Source organism: Convolutriloba macropyga, chromosome 6, assembly GCF_964194025.1.
Source record: "Convolutriloba macropyga chromosome 6, txConMacr16.3, whole genome shotgun sequence".
In the NCBI taxonomy this organism is placed as follows: domain Eukaryota; kingdom Metazoa; phylum Xenacoelomorpha; order Acoela; family Convolutidae; genus Convolutriloba; species Convolutriloba macropyga.
The window spans coordinates 7655503-7668367 of record NC_134473.1 but is presented as its reverse complement, the minus strand read 5'-3'; the positions used below and the strand labels follow the sequence as shown (position 1 = coordinate 7668367).

The 12865-nt window shown below is 36.9% G+C and overlaps 1 protein-coding gene across 1 annotated transcript; it reads right to left on the bottom strand.

The window, feature by feature from the left end:
• Nucleotides 1-8828: 8828 nt before the first annotated feature.
• On the bottom strand, nt 8829-11366 carry LOC142340729 (heat shock 70 kDa protein-like). Its single transcript, XM_075391428.1, has 2 exons — nt 11345-11366; nt 8829-11264 (listed from the first exon to the last, which is right to left on the bottom strand). The coding sequence occupies exon 2, from the start codon at nt 11154-11156 to the stop codon at nt 9228-9230; it is 1929 nt and encodes a 642-aa protein (XP_075247543.1). The 5' UTR covers nt 11157-11264; nt 11345-11366; the 3' UTR covers nt 8829-9227.
• Nucleotides 11367-12865: the final 1499 nt, after the last annotated feature.

Genomic DNA, 12865 nt, shown 5'->3' with positions numbered 1-12865 from the left:
GCTAGAAAAAGGACTCAATATATCCGGTTAGATCGTTCCATTTATTTGGCTGTTTTTTTGCGTTTAAGAAGAAGAACAGTCCCCCTTAAAAGTTTTGTATCATTGAGGCATTCCTGAAGAAGTATTGTTTTAAGTTGTCCCCAGGTTCCATGAGGTGCCACTGGGCAGTTTTAAAAAAATTAACATGACTCACAAAAAAGGCTCTAAAACAAAAGAAGCCTCTTGTGAAGATTTTCCATGCGGTATATGTAGAAGCAATTGTACTGCATTTAGCATACAAAGCTTCAAGTGTCTCATATGGTTCCATGTTAGGAGGAAATCCTCCTGCAGAGGAAATTTAGACCTGTCAGAGGAAAATTTTAGAACACTGGGGAACATTAATGGATGTTTTTGGGCATGTTTACGTTGTCGAAATCAAGTCGTTATTCCCCAAGATCAGTCAAATATTAAAGATGAATTATTTCAAAAAATTGAGGACATGAAAAACAACTTGAAATCTGAAATAGAATCATTCAAAACTGAAATTCGCGATTGCATAAGAAATGTTCACATAAATATGAATTCAAAAATTTTCGAAACAGAAAAACAGCTCTCTTCAAAAACACCAAGTGACAAAAATCAAATTCAAAAAAGTGAAAACCAAAACAAATTGATTCTTTTTGGCGTTGCTGAGAAAACCAAAGATAGTAGGGGAACACTTTCTTTTGTGGAGTTGATCAGCTACGACAAAAAAAGTAGAAGAGATTGCACATTATTGAGGAATTGACAAAATCATTGTTGAAGATGTTTTGCGTCTAGGAAAGTTTGACGAAGCAGCACAAAGAACACGTTTAATTGTAGTTAAGTTGACTAATCCTTGGAACTATCGACTGCTCTTGATTTTGAATCAAAAATTGAAGGCTAAAAATATTTTCGTGAAAACTTTCTTATCCAAAGATGAATGGGAAAAAAAGTTACTTGACTGTCGTTTCAAACTTGCACAAAAACTGAACATTAACAGATCGGAAATCAAAATTTGATCCGGGGCGTTGTTCGTTGAAAACCAGTTTGCAGACATAACTCTCTCAGTAGAAGAAATATGTCAAAAGATAGGTCATCAGACAACTTCACGTTCATGACTAAAGGAGAAAAAAGCACTGAAGGTAGGTATATTGAACTGCAGGTCAATTTTAACAATTGATCGCAGAATTAATTTTCATTTTAACTAAAAAAACGCGATACTGACAAGTTTTGCTTAACAGAAACATGGCTTACAGATGAAGTAAGAAATTTTCCAAAATCGGCCATTTTTCGTGCAGTCAAGAAAAGATAGAAATGTTGGAACTCACGGTGGTACTCTTATTGCTCACAATACAAACCTTTGTTTCATTCAAGCGGTAGAAACTGAAACAAACTTTGATTTTTTGTCATGTTCTGTTTATTTCCTAAACGACCTTGTTTTAATAATCATCACCTTGTATAACCCTCCACAAAACAGCAAATACCGGGTTTCTGATACTGAATTAGGACGTTCAATGAATATAGTATTATATAAATTGGAGTCGCTGTTCGACTCCAATACTCAGAAAAAATTAATAATTATGAATGGTGATGTCAATTTTCCACATACTGTCTGGAATAGACTTTCTAGTAGAAACGAATTTGAAATAAATTTCTTAGAAGAAATAGATGCTCTGAACCTTTGCTCAATCCTCAACTCCATTTTTCGTCCTGACATCTTTCTATGAATAATTCGGGAGCAATGTAATCTAGCGGTTGAGGCTAAATCCTTCTCTGATCACAAATTGTCATAGCAGAAATTTCTGTAAGACTCACAAGAAAAGAACAAAAGCCTCTCTTCCAAAAACTCAACATCAACAAAGCAGCTTGGAACTTTTTTATCTTGTATTTTGAAATCCCCGAATTGTCATACAGGTGTCCCAACGACTTGCTTCATTGTTTTTATCAGAGTTTTTACAATGATTGCGAAAAATCAATACCTCATATAACAAAACGCTGGCTTGATGCACCATCTTACATGTCTTCCATAGTGTACACAGAGAAAACAAGTTGAAGACGCTAAGGAAACCAAACAAAAGATCAGAGGAAATTGGAAAGTTGGAGGTGGAATTGAATTTCTCCTAGCTTAAGGACAAACAAAATTTTATCGAGAATTTCTGTATTTCAACAAACAACAATGCATACAAATTTTTGCAAAAACTAAACCAAGAACAAAATTTCCCCGAGAAAATGAAATACAGAGGCCAAGATATAAAGGGTTATCAGCAAATTGCGGAAACTTTTAACGAGCATGTTTTTTCAGTTTCTATCGAAGATAATTCTGACATTGCTGTGCCTGAAACAGCTCAACCGGGGATTTTTCTGGACGATAAAACAATCAACGCAAAAGATGTGCTAGAGGAAATATTACAAATTAAATCTGGTGTCAACTCCTATGATCAAATAACACTATCACTCTTAAAAGCCTCAGCGCCTTACGTTATAAATAGTATCCTATATATATTTAGCTGCATTATTAACGCTTGCCAATTTTCCGAATCTGGAAAAACATACACGTGCGTCCTCATCACAAAAATGGTAGCAAAACGGAAACTAAGAATTACAGACCAATTGCAATGCTCTGTGCTATTTCTATAGTTTTTGAAAGAATAGTTTACAAACAAATTAAGAAGACAGTCGAAAGGAAGCTTCGCACTGCGCAACATGGTTTTCGGCAAAAGCATTCAACAATAACACAATTATTGCTATATTGTGATAACTTATATCAAGTTTTAGATGATAATTCAATCCCAATAAAAGTTTACTTGGACATTACTAAAGCTTTTGAAGCGATTGATAATAATATTGTTCTTCGAAAGCTCACTCGTTTTGGATTTGATGAAAAGTTTTTGAATTTTTTTTGCTTCATATCTAGTTAATCGACAGCAGAGAGTAAAAATGGCAGACAATTACTCGACTTTCGCAAAAAACTCAAGCGGGGGTCCCCAGAGATCAATCTTTGCTGTGTTTTTGTTCTCCGTGTACATAAGTGACCTACCTGATCAACTTATTAATAAAACATTTCTTTATGCCGATGATACGAAAATAATAAGACAGATGTCAGAACGTGAAGAACTTCAGTTTGATGTAAATAGAACTATCGAATGGTCAGGTTTTAAAAAAACTAAATTTCAACTTTGACAAATTCATTATTCTCGAGTTCTCATACAAAAATACATATGATTCGTCCAAAAAGTTATTCGCAAAAGGCAATGCTAGCAAAAACGAAAAACAAATTAAAGACCTCGGTTTAATTTTTACGTCCAGCATGACTTGGAATTGTCACCTCGAAATAGCCATAAAGAAAGTATTCCAAAAACTGAATCAGTTAAGAAGAGTTATACCCCGCACCACAAAAGAAACTGTCAAATGCACATTGGTGAAAACCTAATTCTGCTTAACAAAATTTTAGTGGGCTTAACTTCTATGAATGCCTCAGACCACTGGTCAGTAACAATTGGTTGTCCAAAGACCAGATCAATTGAAAAAATTTTTATTGAAGCCAGAAAAACATTTCAGAAACGATCTGAAGATAATTACTTTAATAGAGTGGCCAGATTCAATAAATAATTGTCTCAATTTAACAGTTTTTCTAACTATTCACAACACAGAAATCCATGTCAGTTTCGAAGAGAAGTGAAGACCTTTTGAAAGTGGGCAGTGAAAAGATTCAAATATAAAAGTTACCCTCCAGGATGGAAAATTTTCGAGAAATTTTAATTACTGAAACTTGATTTCTCCCCTAATCTGGGGACTACCAAGCTGGTTGTAACCATGTATGGTTGAATTCATTATTATTATTATTTTTATTATTATTATTATTATTATTATTTTTATTATTATTATTATTATTATCATTATTATTAACCGGGTCGAATGTCCTCCCTAAAATCCTCCCATTTTGATGTAAGAGTGGGGTTGGGGTAATTTGTCTATGGGGGTAAATTGATGTAAGAGTGTGGGGATAATTTGTTCAGAGGGGGCAAAATGATGTAAGAGTTGGGCTGCAATGGGAGGACTTTTGAGGAATTACCCCCTGACTGAAATTGCCATGTAAGAGTGGGCTGCAATGAGCTGAAATGGGAGGACTTCTCAGGAATTACCCCCCTGACTGATTTTGACATGTAAGAGTGGGCTGCAATGGGAGGACTTTTCAGGGATTAGCCCCCCCCCCCACCACCCCTGACTGAAACTGACATGTAAGAGTGGGCTGCAATGGGAGGACTTTTCAGGAATTGTTTCCCTGACAGAAATTGCCATGTAAGAGTGGGCTGCAATGAGCGGGGGGAGGGGGGGGGGGTAAAATGTTGCAAGAGTGAGGGGGTCTTTTGTTCAGAGGGGTTGAAATGATGTAATAGTTTGGCTGCCAAGGGGGGTAAAATGGTGTAAGAGTGAGGGGGTAATTTGTTCTGAGGGGGTAAAACGATGTAAGAGTAAGGGGGTAATTTGTGCAGAGAGTGTAAAATGATGTAAGAGTTGGGCTGCCATGGGGGGTAATTTGTTTTAAGAGTGAGGGGGTAATTTGTTCAGAGGGGTTGAAATGATGTAATAGTTGGGCTGCCAAGGGGTGTAAAATGGTGTAAGAGTGAGGGGGAAATTTGTTCTGAGGAGGTAAAACGATGTGAGAGTGAGGGGGTAATTTGTTGAGATGGGGTAATTCTAACAAGTCTTATTCATATATAAAGACCGTCATGAGTTGGACAAGCTTGATGGTCTTGAGGATAAGGCGACGCAGCTGAGGGTACAGAGGTTGTGGGTTCAAGACTAGCAGTCTTCAGGTATGGGGGCTAAAAAATGTAAGACTGAGGGGATAAAATGATGTAAGAGTTGGGCTGCCCGGGGGGGGGGGGGTAAAATGATGTAAGATTTGGGCTGCCAAGGGGGGTAAAATGATGTAAGAGTGGGGCTGCAGTGGGAGGATTTTTTAGGAAAATGCAGCTCAAAACTCTTACATCTTTTTGGGCTGCGTTGGGTTTCCAAGGGGGGTAAAATGGTGTAAGAGTGAGGGGGTAAAAGACAAATTAACCCCCCCTGTTACAGTCTTTTAGGTCTTCCAAGGGGGGGGGGGGGTAAAATGGTGTAAGAGTGAGGGGGTAAAAGACAAATTACCCTCGAACTCTCACATCGTTTTACCCCCCTTGGCAGACCAAAAAAGATGTAAGAGTGGGGGGTTAATTTGTTTTTTACCCCCTCACTCTTACACCATTTTACCCCCCTTGGAAGCCCAATGCATCCCAAAAAGACGTAAGAGTTTTGAGCTGCATTTTCCTAAAAAATCCTCCCATTGCAGCCCCACTCTTACATCATTTTGGGCGGAAAAATTCAACCCGGTTATTATTATTATTATTATTATTATTTTTATTATTATTATTATTATTATTATTATTATCATTATCATTATTATTATTATTATTATTATTATTATTATTATTATTATTATTATTATTATTATTATTCTTATTATTATTATTATTATTATTATTACTATTATTATTATTATTATTATTATTATTATTATTATTATTATTATTATTATTATTATTATTATTATTATTATTATTAGTATTATTATTATTATTATTATTATTATTATTATTATTATTATTATTATTTTTATTATTATTATTATTATTATTATTATTATTATTATTATTATTATTATTATTATTATTATTATTATTATTATTAGTATTATTATTATTATTATTATTATTATTATTATTATTATTATTATTATTATTGGTATTATTATTATTATTATTATTATTATTATTATTATTATTATTATTATTATTATTATTATTATTATTATTATTATTATTAATATTATTATTATTATTATTATCATTATTATTATTATTATTATTATTATTACTATTATTATTATTATTATTATTATTATTATCATTATTATTATTATTATTATTATTATTATTATTATTATTATTATTATTATTATTATTATTATTATTATTATTATTATTATTATTATTATTATTATTATTATTATTATTATTATTATTCTATCAAGCCAATTTAGTTTAGTCACGATTGTCAACATCTTTATATTGTTTCCTTTTACTAGTAAATGGATTGAAACAAAAACTCAAATTTGAACTACCTCACATTCAAAAAATCAGCATACCGACGTATCTACTGCTTGAGAAATTCGTGGACATTGCAACATAATCTTGGTTTGCGAATCGGTTTGTTGTTGATATAGACTATTCTGAAAAGTGCTTTTATGAAAAACTGGTCCGACTTTGTCGACAATTTTATCTGCAGCCACTAAACCAGGCAGTTTCAACGTGTATAAAAATATGACTAGAAACATCAAAGAGCTTGAAAACTAAGAAAAGCAGTTAAAACTCCTCATTTTTGTCTTCTTTAATTTCCATAGGTTGCTTTTTGAAGCACAATCTGTCATCAGTTTAATGCTTGTTACTGTGTCTTGTTTCTCTAAGGAGAGCAGGCGTTACAATTGTATTTTTGCAAGCAATTTTGTAAACGTTTTCTTAAGTAAAATGTTGAGTATAGTTTATATAGACTTTATGGAATTTTAGTTGAACCGAAACATCGATTTAAAAAAAACGGTCTCGTAAACCTTATGTACTTCTTTTTAGTTTCAAATACTCTATGGTGCGACTAATTTGACAAGTTTAAGTTGTAATTCCTTTAACTCGTACAAATTCTGGATTGCAAGTAAAAAGTCTTGATTTCCATTTGATGCATATCCAATTAAAATGCTGGAATGAAAATTCTATTATGAAATTTTAAAATGCTAGAAATTTTAAAATGAAGACTAGTAAAGTTGGTGCTAGGACAACAGATCGAAAGACAACAGATCGAAAGCAAAAATTGGGACAATAGATCGAAAATTAAATTATTCAAGTTGCGTATTGGCCAATCAGATTTGTGCGCTCATATATTATACAGCATATAACATGTTATGTTGTGCTATTTTGTTCGGTTGTGATAGATTCATATCAAGTCCCACGGGCCGCTAAGGCATGGCCATGGCTCGCGAGGCATGGTCATAATGTGTTAATTATATTGCAACTCGCAAATAATGCTTAGTTTCAACCAATAAGAATAAAGATTAATTTTCGACCTATTGTCCCAATTTTTCGGTTTTCGATCTGTTGTCCTTTCGGATCTTTTCTGTTTTTGCCCCCCCAGTCCTATATAACCAGGCTGTTTGCACCCCCCAAATATGTACTTTTTGTCCTTAGAGATCCTTCATTTTAGGCACAATAACGTGCCGGCACCAGCAAAAGATTGGATGGATTTTTGTTTCCGGTTATCAATAAAATTAGTGTCATAAAGCCAATCCTATGGAATATAAGCGCTAAAATAGTAAAATGACGCATTATTCTTTGTCTGCTTACATTATTAGCAAAGTTCAATTACCGTATACGTCTTAATTTCAAAACTTCGCTGCATAATTAAATTGTAAATGCCGTTTGTGCGTAATTGTATGTAATTGTATAAAATCCAAACCATATGCTATAACATGCGTAAGTGGGGGGTGCAAATGGACGTGGGGGGGGGGGGGGGGGGGGGGGGGGGCAAAAACAGAAAAGATCCGTCCTTTCGATCTATTGTCCGGTCACTAGTAAAGTTCCATAAAATGGTTGTACCAATTTCATTGGATTAAAGTGATCGTCCAGCATGTGGTCAATGCGTTAGGCAATGATTTTTACCTTCTTCTGAATTCATCAGTGGTACCCGGAGAAGGTTGATTGAGGTTGGGTTGCGGATTACCTTTAGAGGGATGCGATCAAATTTAACCCTGAGTCTTTGCTCACTCATCTGAAGTGTATTACACTCGTCTTTGCTATGATTGTTTATTCAGCGGTATGTTTCTCTTTTGTAAGTTTTCTCTAATTTTCTTTCTCTTTAACTACCTGTCTTGATTGTGATACTTAATGTAACAAATCTTTATAACTCTTGGTATTACTTCAGTTTTTTAGCAAAGAAATCATCAGCTTAAACTACATTTAATGCCTATATTGACATGCTTGAAAAGGGGTTATTTTGTATCTAATAGCAATCTATCTGCTGATCTTATTTACTTTTGTTTAATGCTCTTGTGATGTAAAAATAGAAAGCTCAGGATTGTTATTAAGTCTTCAAGTCTGTTGAATTGTAGTAGTGTGTTTGAAAGGTGCTAGGAAAATTGGCCGACAGGGAGTTTAGCCGACAAGGAAAAAATGAGAAATTTAGCCGACAGTTTTATCATAATTGGTCATAAAAGTCTCATTGGTCCATAAATCAGTAGTTCGGTTGTGATAGATTCATATTAAGTCCCACGGGTCGCTGAGGCATGGCCATGGCCCGCGAGGCCGACTACGGATAGACCTTTACACTAGTTGATGAAAAAACTGAGGTGTATTTGTGCGCTTACGAAAGAGTGTTTTAAATTGGCCAATCACAGCTTCGGAATAAGTTTTATTGCTCATTTTACTTAAATTGTCGGCTAAATTTCGCATTTTTTGGTTGTCGGCTAAACGCCGTGTCGGCCAATACGGCGGCCACCCATTTGAAACTATGTGATTTGATTTGATATGTGAGCAACAGTCATTAGATATTTGTTAATTCCTAGGTGTAATGTTTATCGTTGAAACCAAAGCATCTTGCCTCAATGTCTAATTAGTCCTTTCAAGTAAAATTCATTTAACCCAAGAATAATTGGTGCTGGGACAATAGATCGAAAGACAACAGATCGAAAGCAAAAATTGGAACAATAGATCGAAAATTAAATAATTCAAGTTGCGTATTGGCCAATCAGATTTAAGCGCTCATTTATTAACTGCATATAACATGTTCTGTTGTGATATTTTGTTCGGTTGTGTTAGATTCATATCAAGTCCCACGGGCCGCTAAGGCATGGCCATAATGTGGTAATTATATTGCAGCCCGCAGATAATGCTTAATTTCAACCAATAAGAATAGAGATTAATTTTCGATCTATTGTCCCAATTTTTCTGTTTTCGATCTGTTGTCCTTTCGATCTATTGTCCGGCCACCAGAATAATTAAATTAAAAAAAAACGAATGTTCCCATCCAGAGATATTAATCTACAGAAATCAACATTTACTAACTGTAACATTAACAACTTTAACTAAATAATTATTGAACTGCAAAAGATCAGTTAGGCAGTTTTCGAGTATTTATGTTTTCATTATTTAGTCAACCTCTTCAATAGTAGGACCCTTGGCCTCCCGGTTCATGCCCTCCGTCGTTGGTCCAGACCCATTGGAACCCGGAGATCCACCGGAGTACAACTTGCTCATAACTGGTGCCACTTTATCCTGAATTTCCTTCATTTTTTGTTCCATTTCCTCCTTTTCGGCGAGTTGGTTTCGCTCCAGCCACGATTCCGCGTTCTTCAGTAAGTCCACAACCATAGACTTGTCTTTAGCATCCAACTTATCGGCTACAGCAGGATCTTCGATCGAAGACTTGACAGTTAATATGTAGCTTTCAAGCGAGTTCTTAGCAGATACTCTCGCTCGGCAGGCATCGTCTTCGGCTTTGTACTTCTCGGCATCAGCAACCATCCTGTCAATGTCTTTTTGGCTTAGTCGGTTCTGTTCATTCGTTATCTTGATCGACTCATTCTTGCCTGTGCTTGTGTCTTTCGCGGTCACTGTCAACATGCAATTTGCGTCAACGTCAAACGAGACCTCAATCTTCGGGACGCCTCGGGGAGCTGGGGGGATTCCTTGCAAGTTGAAGGATCCCAGAAGGTTGTTGTCTTTCGTCATGGCTCGTTCGCCCTCGAATACTTGAATGGTAACTGCTGGTTGATTGTCCGCGTAAGTTGTGAATGTGTTCTGAGCTCTGGTTGGTACTTTGGTGCTTCGTTCTACCAACTTAGTCATCACTCCTCCGGCAGTCTCGATTCCCAGGGAAAGAGGAACAACGTCGACCAGAAGGACCTCGTTGATGACCTCGTCTTTGACATTTGTGAGGACTGCAGCTTGAACAGCTGCGCCATAAGCCACTGCTTCGTCAGGGTTGATTGAGCAGTTCAGTTGTTTTCCATTGAAAAACTCTTCCAGAAGTTTTCTAATTTTTGGAATTCGGGTCGACCCTCCGACCAGAACAACTTCATGTATTTGTCCTTTACTCAGTTGAGCGTCTCGTAAAGCTCGTTCTACTGGATCTAAAGTGCCTCTGAAAAGATCACTGCACAGGTCTTCAAATCTAGCCCGGGTGATGTTAGTGTAGAAATCGATTCCATTGTAAAGGGAGTCGATTTCGATTGCAGCTTGAGAACTTGATGACAAGGTTCGTTTTGCAGCTTCCGCAGCCGTCCTCAAACGTCTTAGGGATCTCTTGTTCTGTGAGGGATCCTGTTTATGTTTCCTTTTGAACTCCTCAATTAGATGTTTGACCAATCGATTGTCGAAATCCTCCCCACCCAAATGGGTGTCTCCTGCGGTCGATTTCACCTCAAACATCCCGTCTTCAATAGAAAGAATCGAGACATCGAAAGTTCCTCCTCCCAGGTCGAATATCAAGACATTCCTCTCGCTTGAAACTTTCTTGTCCAGACCATAAGCCAGAGCGGCGGCTGTAGGCTCGTTTATAATTCGCAGGACGTTCAGACCCGCAATGGCTCCTGCGTCTTTTGTAGCCGCTCTTTGCGCGTCGTTGAAATAAGCCGGAACTGTGATTACAGCATCCTTTACCTTAGCACCCAAGTAGGCCTCCGCTGTCTCCTTCATTTTGGTCAGCACCATTGAGCTGATTTCCTCAGCGTGAAATCTCTTCATCTCAGCTTTGTATTCAACTTCAATTTGCGGTTTCTCATTATTGTTCACAACTTTGAACGGCCACAATTTCATGTCCTTTTGAACTGTATCCTCTGAGAACTTTCGGCCAATTAGTCGCTTGGCGTCAAATACTGTGTTGTTGGGGTTCATAGCTGCTTGATTCTTGGCCGAATCTCCAATTAGCCGCTCTGAGTCGTTGAAAGCCACGTAAGATGGTGTTGTTCTGTGGCCCATGTCGTTGGCGATGATTTCCACTTTCCCATTTTGGAAAACACCTACGCACGAGTAGGTTGTTCCCAAGTCAATCCCAATGGCTGGTGCGAATCGAGACATCGTTTTTGTTAGAGATTAGAGTTGAATTATAGAAAGGAGTTTCAATTAAATAGATGCATTGAATATATTGTTTTCAATAATACGATGACAAAATCTGTCGATCAAAAGCTGAATTTAAATTGAAATTTTATGTTTTTACTTGAAAATTAAAGTTAATGAAACGGTGTTTCAGAGCATGATTTTTATACTGATCAGAATATTCTGTTCTAGAACATTCTTCAGCGTCATTCTGTTCAGTGCTGTGTACAACCATGCCTTGATTGATATTAGTTTGGGTGCTAGGAAAATTGGCCGACAGGGCGTTTAGCCGACAAGGAAAAAATGAGAAATTTAGCCGACAGTTTTATCATAATTGGTAATAAAAGTGAATAATTGGTCCATAAATCAGTAGTTCGGTTGTGATAGATTCATATCAAGTCCCACGGGCCGCTGAGGCATGGCCATGGCCCGCGAGGCATGGCCAGATGCAGTAAAATACGGTCCAACCACGGATAGACCTTCGTTACACTAGTTGATAAAAAAAACTGCAGTATATTTGTCCGCTTACGAAATAGTGTTTTAAATTGGCCAATCACCGCTTTAGAATAAGCTTTATTGCTCATTCTACTTAAATTGTCGGCTAAATTTCCCCATTTTTTGGTTGTCGGCTAAACGCCCTGTCGGCCAATACGGCGGCCACCATTAGTTTGTTCTAGAATATTCTATTCAACGACGCACTGCGTGTTATTGTATTACGGTAAGAGAATATTCTAGAACATTATATCACCAACAATGCAACACGGAGAGCATTGTAGAAATAGACTAAGCTTCAAATTCAAATTTGTGTGCGCTTTATTTAACAGAAAATGAACTGAGCCGAAAGTATTTAGAGGGTATCTTAGCGTTGTCCGGGGCTAGCTAATTGCGCTAGCACTTTCATTTCGTGCATCTTCAAAGTCAGGGTCAAAATACTCAATCAGCTATCAGCAAATTCTGCTACTGAAATAGTTAAAAGAAGTATTTGTTAGTTGCGAAGATATTCGGCCAACTCATCATCGGCTTTAATTCCTACACAGAATGTCTACTTACAACAGAATTGATTTCCCATTGCATTGCATGCGGGTGCTAGGAAAATTGGCCTACAGGGCGTTTAGCCGACAAGGAAAAAATGAGAAATTTAGCCGACAGTTTTATCATTTTTGGTCAAAAAAGGGATCTTTTCAACAATTGCCCCCCCCCCCTTGGTACCCAGTAGAGAATCGCCTCCCCTTCTGTGCTATACTTTACCATAATATTACTTGGCCTACAGTTTAGATAGCCGAATATCAGTTTAAGCGCAATCGCAGACCGCTGTTCACGGCGATGCCTCTCATGCGCTGTGGGATGTAATCTGGAAATCGCGGGTCGGTTATCGCCCCCACCGATCCGCCAATCCGCCAGTCGGAAATTCTTTTCGCTTTGTATTCCGGTTCGGCTACTTGCCATACCATGGCGTATTTTATTCTATTCAATTTAACATAGTATGTGCATCGTGGAAAGTTATTAGTCGTCTCTGATTGGTTAATAAATGGCTCGCTTAAATTCTATTCAAGAATAGCCCCCCCCCCCCCCCCCCCCCACCTTTTGCAAGGGGGGGGGGGGCAATTGTTGAAAAAGATCCAAAAAGTCTCATTGGTCCATAAATCAGTAATTTGGTGGACAATTATCTTTGATTTGCCTTCGGGTGGCGC

Excerpts from the sequence above, each read along its gene's own strand:
- LOC142340729 (XM_075391428.1), bottom strand. The coding sequence starts at position 11,156 with ATGTCTCGATTCGCACCAGCCATTGGGATTGACTTGGGAACAACCTAC.